The sequence below is a fragment of the Pinus tabuliformis genome, chromosome X (assembly GCF_031772625.1).
Source record: "Pinus tabuliformis cultivar Carrire ecotype Pingquan chromosome X, CPIR1, whole genome shotgun sequence".
In the NCBI taxonomy this organism is placed as follows: domain Eukaryota; kingdom Viridiplantae; phylum Streptophyta; class Pinopsida; order Pinales; family Pinaceae; genus Pinus; species Pinus tabuliformis.
Window position 1 is genome coordinate 900,719,079 of NC_142308.1, and position 13,464 is coordinate 900,732,542.

Consider the following 13,464-nt stretch of genomic DNA (forward strand, 5'->3'; position numbering starts at 1 on the left):
CTCCCTCCATCCACTAAGTGAGTCTTCCAAAATTAATTTAATACAACTATCTTTATACCATAGATTTCACAGTCTCCATCTTCCTTTTGACTTTTGACTGCAACATACAAGTATACTTATGTCCACAATCTCACTAGGAAACTTCAGTTTTGCAACATCTTAGCAAACTTTAGTTCTACAATATGTTAGAAAGCTTTAGTCCTGCAACATCTAGGAAAACTTAGGTCTTGCAACATCTTATCAAACTTCAATCCTACAGCATCATAGAAAACTTCAGTCCTGCAACATACGTTTGTTTTGCAATATACTTCCCCGTAACTTAGCCCCCACTCGTTAATGATTTAATCTTTAAGTTATTATTTTATATTTATTGTTATTTGGGAATTATTAGAAACATTATAAACATTAACATATCTTAGCTTACCTTTGATTAGTAAACAATCCATTTATGGGAAATGGTAGATCGTTGTGTGACAAATCTTTGTTCATACCATAAAATATGAGATAAACCAAAATATTCGGTGTGCTTACTCACAATTATTATAATCAATATCACTATAGAATTATACAAGTCCTATAGATATTTTCTTTAATAACACTTAACTACTAACATGTGGTCTTAGTGGATCATCATGGGGTAGCAAGATATTAACAGTTCAAGTTTCCCTTACTTTCTCCACACATAAAGTTCCATAAGATACTAACAACCCAACCTTCCCTTCCTTGTTCCACATCCTAAAGATCAAGGTGATACTCCATTGTTGTATATGTTTAGTGCAACCTTCATGAAATGGGGAGAGAAATTCAGGAGGCTAAAATCAAGTTTAGGTCCTTCATACTAGCCATACAAAGACTAAACAAACTAGATAGATGTAGCCTATAGACTTTAATTAGCAACTGAAAACTAATATGAGAAAAGTAAAAATTGTGTAAACGATATTACTATCCATATATGTGATGCATAAACATAATAGGAAGCCCAATCACTACTTGATTGTTTACCATACCTCTAGTTTATTTATATTTATATTTATTTACCATACATATTCTTTTTAGTGTTCGTAAAACTCTTTATGTCTTAAATTTATATTGAAACATACATACTAATAATGAGATCAATTTTTAAATAGGGCCCACATGATATTAGAAATGTTAAATGTTAAGAATTACATTTACATTTACAACCTAAATATTGTAGTGTCTTTTTGCAATATACTCCAATTTTTTAACCATAATACCTGAGGAGATTCATATCATAGATCATAGTTTTTGGATAGTACAAAATTATGATCTTTCAGAATGTTGTACCCTCAAGTCTTAAATATACTTTACAAAACATGATTTATATCATGAGGAGCTTCGCCTTACTTAGGCCTCTTACCTAGCTTCTCCTGTCCTTACAGTAATCCTAAGTTTCATAATATAGTTCTCAGACATATATGGAGTTGATTTATACACAATCCTTTGCTTTTCTTTGAAACCCATATGAACTTCAAGACTCATTTTTTCTTAGTTTTCTTCTTAGCTCCCATACCATGTTGAGAATTATTTACGGCAACATGGTTAGGATTTTATTAATTCTTTTTTCTAATTGACACTTTCTTCTAATGCTTCTTATCAATTCTTCTTTGTAGTTATTATATTTTTGTCAAGAAAAATTCCAAACAATGAAGATCATACGCTTAAAAGGAGAACACAAGATGTAGGCATTTAGCGAGGGAAAAACCCCTCTAAAGGGAAAAACGAGTCAAACTCTTATTAGCAAGGGGAAAACCTTGTCAAACTCTTATTAGCAAACTTAGTTCTGCAATATCTTAGCAAACTTTAGTCCTGCAACATCTTATTAAACTTGACTCCTACAAAATACTTTTGTTCTGCAATATAAGTTAGCCACCACTCGTCAATTGTTTAATTTGTAGGTTGTTATTTTATATACATTGTTAATTGGGAATTATTAGAAACATTAGAAACATTAACATAGCTTAGTGTACCTTTGATTAGTTAACAATCCATTTATGGGAAATGGTATATTGTTGTGTGAAAAATCTTTGTTCATAGCATACAATATTTAATTAAACAAAAGATTCCTTGCATTTACTAACAATTATTGTAATGAAAATCACTATATAATTATGCAAGTTCTATAGATATTTTCTTTAATAACACTTAACTACTAGCATGTGGTCTTCCTTGATCATCCTAGCGTAGCAAGATACTAACAATTCAACTTTCCCTTACTTTATGCACACTTAAAGTTCCATAAGATACTGACAACTCAACCTTCACTTCCTTGCTCCACATCCTAAAGTTCAATGGAATGCTCCACTATTCTATATGTTCAATGCAACCTTCATGAAATGGGGAGAGAAATTCAAGAAGCTGAAATCAAGTTTATTATTGAAAATGAAGTAGAGGATGGGGTGGGAGGCTAGGTCCTTGATACTAGTGACATTTCGCAACACTCCCTCTTAACTAGGGAGGTATTCATAAATATACATATAGGTTTAAGGATGAACTCATATTGACATGTTCGAGGGAGGGTCTCAACACACATAGTGCTATGGATCAAATACTTGACCAAGTTATTTGTGTGGTTCGAACTAAGGTGTTATCCAAGGTCAGAGTTCCACAAGACCAATGACACCCTCCCTACGTCAGGATCTGGAAATTATCACAAGTATGCCATATCTCCTCCCAAGCATCATATAAGCACGCAACCCAAGACAATTCATCTCTCCTTATAAACTAAATCATATATATCAATTAGTTCAATCATGCTTCTAAATATTCAAACGTCATATACAGAGATCATGGAAAATCACAACCCCAATTAGTAACATAATTTCAAAATATATATGTGTGTGTGTGTCTGTGTGTGTGCGTGTGTGTTAGCACAAACCTTAAGGGTCTTCAATCATTCTGATGCTACTCACGACATCCCTATATCCAGAATTATGTCTATGGAAGCTACTTTATTCATTTTCTTTAGTAGTACCAACCTAAACCTCAACACTTTTTCAATACATCCAAGTTTAGTTTGCAGCTTCATCAATTTAAGATCAATCACCTATAGTGCTTTACCTATTATCTGATCTGATTCTTTCCTTATTGATAATATTCATAATTCCAAGATCATGCCCTCTTTCTTAATATGGAGGATATACACTTTACTTCATCCAACCTCCCTCTCAACTTAGGGAGGTCAATAACTCTATTCTTTCAGGTATACACGCTTTTTCTTTCTCTATCATAATATTATCAAAGAAATTTCTTTTTCCAAAACTTCATTGCTTCATATGGAAACAAGGTTATATTTCGTTCACAAATGTATACTTTAATGTTATCACGTTCTTATAGCTCCCTCTTTCCATCATGTTCAACATTATCATCAATTTATGAACAAGTATGAATTATATACATAAATATTTTATTTATATCATGATAAAGATGGCCTATTCATGAATATTAATAATTTCTTCAAATATTATAGTTAATATAAACATCATATTTAATACACATTCGTTTTGTTCTGTTATTCACATTTTTGAAATTTAAGCATATCCCTCATTTTCATTATATTCTTAATAAAACCTTTCTCATTGAATTTGTAATGTCGGCCAATTTTTCTCATTTAACCCTAAAATACATTCCTATTTATCATACCTTGGTCAAATCAGTTTTCACGATAGTTTCATTTCCTCATGATGAACCTGAGTCGTAGGTTCGAAATGTCAATTCAAAAATCAACTTGAATGGGATGGATCTATAAGATCAATTACAACTAACGTATGAATTAGGCAATCATCTTCAACATCTTGGAGATTATATACGTCGAAATTTTATCAAAAGGTATACAAGAGAATTTAAATTTATAAATATAGGGTTAGTATCTTATCATAATGGGAGCATAAAAATTTGAACAAGAAAAAAAACTTTAGATATTAAAAACCTAAAGCTCATTAGGTTTATAATAAACAAGGATCCCCTACACTTATTTCAACAACTTTAGCTAAGTTTTGTCACAAACCCTAGATTTCATCATCAAAACTAAATCATATATATCAACAATCAAGTTAGCATACCTAAAGCATTTTACATCTAGGGTTCCATTATCAAATCCTATAATCTCATATCAATTTCTAATAGGGTTTTGACGTGAATCTGAGACAAAAGCATCAAAACATTAAAGTTAGATATACAATAGTTCAACCAAACTAGCAATTTGAATCAAACATGAACATATATACCTAGTATTGCATTCATAGGCTTTTGCGTTAAGTATTACAAGGGCTTTTCCATAAACCGTAACCTACCAAACACTAAAATTTTGAGGGTTTCATCATATAACCTAGACATGAGCAATGAACCTTAAAAGGACACAATTTCATAATATCAACAAACTCTAAGAGAGTAGGATTTCATCATATTTTTTAGACTTTATTGACAAACCCTAAGTAGTTTATGGTTTCATTATCAACCTAACCTTAGGCATAAAAATGTTAGGGTTCTATAGTCAACCCTAAAGATTAGGGTTTTACAAAGGTGAACAAACAAAAGAGGATAATATGATAAGGGTAGATCCAATCTAAAGAGGAGTCACCCTAACAATATAGAATCTTAACGATTCTATAGAAAACCCTAGAAATGAAGGAGTTAGTAATATAAAGTAAATGGAATATGATCATATATTGTTATATGAAGAAGGCTTGCTACAAACCTCAAGATCTTCTTATCACAAACCTCGTAGGGTATATTCTACAACAAGGCTTCGATACAAGTCCTTCCTTTGAAGTATCCCTATGAATATAGCCATAATTTGAATACGTGCAAGCTTGTCCTTCAAAGGAAAATACAAGAGAAAGTATAGTAAAGGTAAACATAGATATATATATAATACTTATCTTGTGTAAGAGAGTGGAAGCTTCTTCTTGAAAGACTCCTTTACATAAGATCAATATTTCTACATGTGGGTTCAACATTCATTTTGACAAGTTTCAAAAGTATACAAGTACAAGAGTATGACAAAAAAACTCTAAACCCTAAGACATCTTTCAAGATGTTAATTCCAAAGTTTCGAATCCAATTCTATATTTTACTGAGGTATTCAAAGTTCTTCGTAGACTATCTACAAATTTTAGAGACTAGTAAGGTCAAGTTATTAGGTTTTCTTAACTAAGGTTTACAAGAATTCTAACACTTATCACAAAAAGTTTGCAAACCTTATAATTATATTTAAAATTCCTAATCCAATTGAGTGAAACTTATAAGAAAAATAATTATACATACCCTAGTCCTCCATGTTAAAGAGAAAGAGAAAATTACTATTCCATATATATAAATGTGAATATTAAATATTTATTAGAATATATTTTGACCCCAAGGGAGTATTTTTACATAATAAAATGTAAAAATAATTTCTTAATTTTTAAAGTGAAACAGAAAATCTTGATGCAAATACAATATATTGTACTATTGTGAAGAGGAGATCACCATCAATTATAATAAAATCATGTACTATTCTAACGCAATATTCAAATCTATCTTGCACTCTCCCAATACAATTTCAAAATTTATAAACAAAATCTCGGTGGAGTTATGGTCGACCAATAATACATTATTCAAATCCATCATGTGCTATTCTAGTATCACTAAACCCTACTGCCTGCCCGATTTTCAATAAAATCTCCATGGAGTTTATGGTGACCAATAATTTATTGACATTTTGATTTGAGTAAGCACATGACTTCCCCGCCACTTCGCCGCACCGCATAGACGTTAGTGTAGTTTCCTGTTGCGTTGTGGATGACCACATGGCTTCCCCACGACTTGGCCGCAGAGTTTAGGGTTTCCTGCGAAGCTGGACCAGAAGCAGTAAATACAGTTATTATTCTGCCTTTAACTTTAAAATAATATATAAGGGGATGTGGTTGAACTGCAAGCTATGATAAACATTGGCATAGCTTAGCTTACCTTTGACCAGTAAACTGTGCAAAGGAGCCACTTGTGGGAACTGGGCCACTCAGATTGTTGTGTGACAAATCTCTGTTCACAGAATACGATGTTATCTTAACCAAAAGACTCCCTGGGCTTACTGACGATTATGATAATGAAAATCACGCTATAATTATGCCAGCTTTTGCTGTAAAAAAACTTACAATACATGCAACGAAGAAATGGAAGTGAGCGATGTGGGAATATTTCCGGACAACCGATTGTTATTCAACCGCCTGTAACATAGAGAAGATATAATTATTAGCATGATCTCCGTTTCCTGAAATTTGTAAATATTGAATTCGACGATGAGAGAAATTGAAATTAATAAGCCGAAGTTGGATGAGAGAATATAGCTTACAAGAAAGCAAGACTCCGCAGGCGCGAAAGAGAGGCAGGTATCTGTCCACTAAGATTGTTCTCATACAAATCAATACTGATCAAGCTTTTCATGTCTCCCAAGCTCTCTGGAATAGAACCACTCAGAGTGTTCTTCGGCATATACCTGTCGTTCAATCAAGAACATTATTAACAGCCCTTTAACAAATAAATAATTGCATTTCAAGACGCAAAGATAATGAAATGCTTGCTTACAGGTATTGCAGATGCGAGAGCTGAGATATCTTGGGTGATAATGTTCCACTCAGCTTTTTGCGTGGCAAATCTCTGCACATTATTAAGTGGCAAATCTCTGTTCATTAGAGTAGAGAAAAAGTAAAAGATGGAAAAACTATGTTGATGTCATAAATCCAATGCGAGGTCAAGCGTACTTACAGCCTGATTACATGGCGGGAGGCATCGCATGTGACATATAACCAAGTGCAAGGGTCTTCTATGTCCTCTTCCCAGCTTGCTAAAACTTTATCCGGATCTTGCAAAGCGCTTTTCACTGCCATTAACGCGTCCCCTGTTTATCAATATACATTCAGTCTGCTGCTCATTCAATAAAATTGCAAAGTAGATCTCATGGTTTATATAGCTCAATTTATAAACCGAGTCTGCTGCTCGCTCATAAAAATTGCAAAGTACATATGATGGATAGAAGAATCTATAAACAAAACCTTCAGGATTTGCCATGGTTTGGACTGCAAGGATGCATGCTAAAATAAGAAAAAGAAAAAATGCAGGTTTGTATACGATCGAATCCATCTCGTCTCTGAACAATATCGACACTAAGAAAAATCGTGGAGCACCTACAATGTTCTTGATTGAGTACCACAGTGTCCGTATAAATAGACCTCACCTCCTCCTCACCTCGTCAATATATAATTATAATTATAAGATCATCTCCCCAAGTGACGGTCCACATAGCTATCTTTGACCAACTATACCACCACCACCACATCACTCGCAATGTCCATTCTGGTTAGTCATGATTGTGGTTTATCCCATTCTACTCTGTCCGACTAATTTAAATTTTTAAGATTAAATTTGAAACTTTACAATTCCAATTGATGAGATGTAGATGTCTCTTTTAACGATTTTTTTTTAAACCCGCTCGGTAAAAATATTTGGCAAAAGAGATATATATATGAATGAAGGGCAAAAACTAAAGGATTTTTATTATTGGGTCAAGAGCAAAAATTAAACGCACCACCATTCGCAGAAGGCGGTATCCGTAGCTGAGGACCCGACACAATCAAATGGCGCCACGCGTCCCTTGTACAAACACCAAAACCGCTCTCCTCGGATGCTAAAGGTCGTTTTGTTTGCGTGACCTTGGGGAGCGAATTGCGTTGGATCGGGTCAGGAGGCTCGGATCTGTGCGGACTTTAACGACCGGGCCAGACGAATGAGGTGGCGACACGTGGCACCGAAGTGACGTCAGCCGACCCCGCCCGCGTCAAAATGAAATCTTTTTCGTTGACCGCCGGGGAAGAAAAGTTATAGTTTTAATGTTTTTACGTAGATTAGGTGGATGCTTTTAATATAGTTATGGGCATGTGTTTAATATAGTTATGGGCACATTTTTTTTATATGTTTGTTTTACATATGTCGTAAATAAAAAACGTCTATGTGATATAGTTTTTTTTGGTGTGTGTTGTGAGTGGTGGCTACGCACTATAGTGTGATTTTCTTTCGTGAATGCACAGCAGTGCGATATAGAAATGGGCATGTAATGTCTTGATTTAGCCATTGAAGAACAGAGAGTTGTTTTTGTAATATCCACAGCCGTGGAAAATCTGTGAGAGTAACAGAGTTTGTTTTGTGAATCTCTCTTTGCAGAGAGGATGAAATATGTATCAGTCTTTTTGTTTTAAATCAATAGAAGTGTTTGTTGTGACTGTGTAATGGACTGTGTTCTGAGTTAATTTTTTAAAAGAGGTTCTCTGCAAAAGATCCTGGACAGAAGAAACAGAGCATTGTCTCTGTGGTGTGTAATGTGATTGGTTTTGGTATTTTCTCCATTGAAAAATACCCAACAGTGGTATCAGAGCAAGGCTTAGGCTCTTTAAAGAAGTTAAAGAAGCTGAAGGGAGAAGGTTGTTGCTGCAGCAAAACTTCTCAGGCAGACAAAAGACTCAGACAGCGAAGGATTCAGGTATTCTTCATAACTATCTTGTTTGTTATTGAAGAGACAGTCAGTTTTTAAATACACAGTCAAGGAATGGCTAGCACAAGCACTGGTATGAGTATGTTTAATACCCAGCTCCCACAGTTTAATGGGAAGAACTATGACTACTGGTCAATAACTATGAAAGCCCTGTTTGCCTCTCAAGACTTATGGGAAATAGTTGAGGAAGGTTTTGAAGAACCAGCAGATGAAACTGAGTTCAATGCATTAACTCAGGGAGAGAAGGATCAGCTGAAGAGCAATAGGAAGAAGGATTCAAAAGCCCGTATGTTGTTGTATCTAGCAGTGGACCAGAGTATATTCCCAAGGTTAGCAGCAGCTAAGACAGCAAATCAAGCATGGCAAACCCTCAAGACAGCCTATCAAGGCATGGAGAGAGTGAAGACAACAAAACTACAATTGCTGAGAAAGGATTTTGAGAATATGAACATGAAGGAGTCAGATAACATTGACTCATTCTTCACTCATGTGATTGGTGTAATCACACAAATGAGAACTCATGGAGAAACAATTGAAGATAGAAAAATAGTGGAGAAAATATTGAGGGTCTTACCCTCAAGGTTCGATGCCATAGTCACCACCATTGAAGAGACAAAGGATCTCTCAAACTATTCAGTTGATGAGCTACATGCATCACTGATAACTCATGAGCAGAGGTTGAGTAGGAATGAAAACTCATCCCTTGAGCAAGCCTTCAAGACCCAAATGTCCTTTGGAAGAGGAAGAGGTCAAGGAAGAGGAAACCGAAGAGGAAGAGGCAGAAGCCAGAACAGAGGTGGAAGGACCAGCCCATCAAATGCACAAGGAAGAGGCAGCAATACAAATCAGAACCAAGGCCAAGGCAGCAGCCAACAAAGAGAACAGTATCATGCTCAAGGACAAAGGTATGATGAATCTAATGTTCAATGCTATTATTGCAAAAAGTATGGACATTATGCTACTGATTGTAGAAAGAAACAGCATGATATGAACAACAGACAAAATGCAAATGTTACAAGAGAAAACAACAGTCAAGAAAATGTCATGTTAGCTTGTAACATGGCTGAAACACATAGTGAGAACATATGGTTTTTAGACTCAGGTTGCAGTAACCATATGACAGGGAATATAGCCCTCTTTTCAGCCTTAAATAAGAATTTGAAATCAGAGGTCACACTAGGAACTGATAGTAAAGTGTCTGTTATGGGAAAAGGGGAGGTAAAAATATTTACAAAGCAAGGAGAAAGGAAAACCATAGCAGATGTCTACTATGTCCCCGGAATGAGATGTAACCTCTTGAGTATTGGACAGCTTGTCCAAAAGGGTTACAATGTTTACTTTGTAAATGATGTATGCACCATCATGGATATACCACCCAGCAAAAGATGCATTGCTGAAGTGAAGATGACAAGGAACAGGATGTTCCCTCTCCGGATCAGGGCAGACATGAAGAACAAAAGGGAAATGGCAGCAGTCACCCAAGAGGCCTTCCAAAGCATGCCAAAGGATGAGAACTGGTTATGGCACTTGAGATTCGGGCATCTAAATTTTGGAGGTCTAAACTTATTGAGCAGAAAAGGAATGGTAAAGGGATTACCATTGATAGAGAAGCCGGACAGCCTTTGTGAAGGTTGTATATTGGGCAAACAACATAGAGAGAGTTTTCCATCAGGGAAAAGTATAAGGGCAAAGGCACCCTTAGAGATTATCCACTCAGATTTGTGTGGACCAATGCAAGCTCCATCATTAGCAGGCAGCCTATATTTCTTAACATTCATTGATGATTTTACAAGGAAGACTTGGATATATTTCCTCAAGAACAAAAGTGAAGTTTTTGAGAAATTCCAAAACTTCAAAGCACTTGTGGAGAACCAAAGCGGGCTGCACATAAAAGTATTGAGAACTGATAGAGGAGGTGAGTATATCTCCAATGAATTCCTAAAGTTTTGTGGAGAAAATGGAATACATAAACAGTTCACAACTCGGTACACCCCACAGCAAAATGGAGTTGCTGAAAGGAAGAACAGAACCATCATGGAGATGGCAAGGAGCATGTTGAAGGCAAAGCATTTGCCAAATGAGTATTGGGTTGAAGCTGTACATTGTACAGTTTATATTTTGAACAGGTGTCCTACAAAGGCAGTCATGAACAAAGTGCCAGAAGAGGCATGGAGTGGGAGAAAGCAAGTAGTCACCCACATGAGAGTTTTTGGGTGTGTGGCCTATGCACACATTCCAGATAAGCTAAGGAAGAAGTTGGACAACAAAGGGGAGAAGTGTATCCTTGTTGGATACGGCGATGAATCCAAAGCCTACAGACTGTACATCCCATCTACCAACAAGTTCTTTGTAAGCAGGGATGTTCAATTCATTGAAGAGGAAGCTTGGGATGGAAGCATCGAGAAAACAGTGAATGTTAAAAACTATTTGTCTCATGATGAGGATGAAGAGGAAGTGGCTGAAATGAATCCCCAAACAGTAGCACCAACACAAGAACAGCAAGGTACACCATTGAGGATCAATGAGAGTGCTTCTCCAAGCACACCACAAGGAGGAAATCCAAGTGCATCTTCAAGCACTTGCACACCATGTGAACGAGGTAAGAAGTTTAGAAATCTAAGTGAAATTTATGAAGAAGGAATGAATTCCTTATTTGCCTTGTTTTGTCATGTTGATGATCCTATTCATTTCGAGGATGCAATTAAAGATAGGAAATGGATAGAAGCTATGGATGAGGAGATGAATGCCACAGAGAGAAACAAAACATGGGATTTGGTTGAGCTACCGAAAGGCAAAGAAGTCATTGGTGTGAAATGGGTCTACAAGACCAAGAGCAATGCTGAAGGCAAGATTGAAAGGCATAAAGCAAGGCTGGTTGTCAAAGGCTACAAGCAGCAGTATGGGAGAGATTATGAGGAGACTTTCGCGCCGGTTGCAAGAATGGAAACAGTGAGAGCAGTGTTGTCCATAGCAGCTCAAAACAAATGGAAAGTCTACCAAATGGACGTGAAGTCAGCATTCCTAAATGGAGTGTTAATGGAAGAGGTTTATGTGGAACAGCCTCTCGGATATGAGAAGAAAGGTGAAGAGCACAAAGTGTGCAAATTGAAGAAAGCTCTTTATGGGCTGAAGCAAGCGCCAAGAGCATGGTACAGCAGGATAGATTCATATCTATTGGATAATGAATTTGACAAATGTGAAGGAGAACCCACAGTCTACATCAAGGAAAAGGATGGTAAAATTTTAATTGTTGTCTTGTATGTAGATGATGTTATTTTCACTGGAAATGATATTTATCTTATCGAGAATTTTAAATCAGTCATGAAGGATGAATTTGAAATGACTGACATGGGTTTGTTGAGATACTTCTTAGGTATAGAAGTAGATCAAAATGAAAAATGAATTTTTATATCTCAAGCAAGATATGGAAATCAAGTTTTGGGCAGATTTAACATGCAAGAGTGCAAGGCAGCCATCACTCCCACAGTGATGGGATTAAAACTCAGCAGAGAGGACAGCAGCAAGGATTTTGATCCTAGCCTGTACAAAAGCATTGTGGGCAGCCTTATGTATTTAACAGCAACTAGGCCTGATTTAATGTATGTTGTTAGTTTAATTTCTAGGTTCATGGAGAGGCCGAAGGAGGCACATTGGCAGGCAGCAAAGAGAATTTTGAGGTATGTCAAAGGTACCAAAATGTTTGGAATTCTATATCATGCCTCAGAACATTCAGATTTGGTTGGGTACACAGATAGCGATTGGGCTGGAAGTGTAGATGATCGGAAGAGCACTTCCGGTTATGTTTTTAACATGGGTTCAGGAGCCATTTCATGGGCTTCTAAGAAGCAGTCCATAGTAGCATTGTCTACAGCAGAGGCAGAATATGTGGCAGCGACAGCAGCAGCATGTCAGGCAGTTTGGAAGAGAAGGATGTTGAGAAGCTTAGGCCAAGAGCAGGCAAAAGCGACAGTGGTCTTTTGTGACAATAGCTCTGCTATTGCTTTGTCAAAGAATTCAGTGTTTCATAAGAGAACGAAACACATCGATACAAGGTTTCACTACATCAGAGAATTAGTGAACAATGGAGAAATTGTCCTCGAACATTGCAGGACCCAGGAACAGGTTGCAGACATCTTGACAAAGCCACTGGTTCAGAAGAGTTTCGAATTTTTGAGAAAGTGTTTGGGAATGACCGAACGCGCGGATGTTAAAATTAAAGCGGAGTGTTAAATTCTAATTTTAAACAGCGCGTGGTGGTTTTTGGAAAACCGCCCGGTCTCCCCGCACCACCATTCGCAGAAGGCGGTATCCGTAGCTGAGGACCCGACACAATCAAATGGCGCCACGCGTCCCTTGTACAAACACCAAAACCGCTCTCCCCGGACGCTAAAGGTCGTTTTGTTTGCGTGACCTTGGGGAGTGAATTGCGTTGAATCGAGTCAGGAGGCTCGAATCTGTACGAAGCTGCGCGGAATTTAATGACCGGGCCATACGAATGAGGTGGCGACACGTGGCACCGAAGTGACGTCAGCCGACCCCGCCCGCGTCAAAATGAAATCTTTTTCGTTGACCGCCGGGGAAGAAAAGTTATAGTTTTAATGTTTTTACGTAGATTAGGTGGATGCTTTTAATATAGTTATGGGCATGTGTTTAATATAGTTATGGGCACATTTTTTTTATATGTTTGTTTTACATATGTCGTAAATAAAAAACGTCTATGTGATATAGTTTTTTTTGGTGTGTGTTGTGAGTGGTGGCTACACACTATAGTGCGATTTTCTTTCGTGAATGCACAACAGTGCGATATGGAAATGGGTATGTAATGTCTTGATTTAGCCATTGAAGAACAGAGAGCTGTTTTTGTAATATCTATAGCAGTGGAAAATCTGTGAGAGTAACAGATTTTGTTTTGTGAATCC

At 36.6% G+C, this 13,464-nt stretch overlaps 1 protein-coding gene across 1 annotated transcript; it reads right to left on the minus strand.

Annotated features, from left to right (window-relative positions):
• Positions 1–5,775: 5,775 nt before the first annotated feature.
• LOC149142591 (uncharacterized) lies at positions 5,776–6,895 on the minus strand. Its single transcript, XM_089451521.1, has 6 exons — positions 6,766–6,895; positions 6,586–6,657; positions 6,353–6,496; positions 6,156–6,227; positions 5,971–6,042; positions 5,776–5,857 (listed from the first exon to the last, which is right to left on the minus strand). The coding sequence occupies exons 1-6, from the start codon at positions 6,885–6,887 to the stop codon at positions 5,776–5,778; spliced, it is 564 nt and encodes a 187-aa protein (XP_089307647.1). The 5' UTR covers positions 6,888–6,895.
• Between the last annotated feature and the right edge of the window lie 6,569 nt (positions 6,896–13,464).

Coding starts and splice junctions, on each gene's coding strand:
- LOC149142591 (XM_089451521.1), bottom strand. CDS start 6,887: ATGGCAGTGAAAAGCGCTTTGCAAGATCCGGATAAAGTTTTAGCAAGC. Junction 6,043..6,155: donor ATTTCTTCGTTGCATGTATT/GTAAGTTTTTTT, acceptor TTCTGTGAACAG/AGATTTGTCACACAACAATC. Junction 5,858..5,970: donor GCACAGTTTACTGGTCAAAG/GTAAGCTAAGCT, acceptor CTTCTGGTCCAG/CTTCGCAGGAAACCCTAAAC.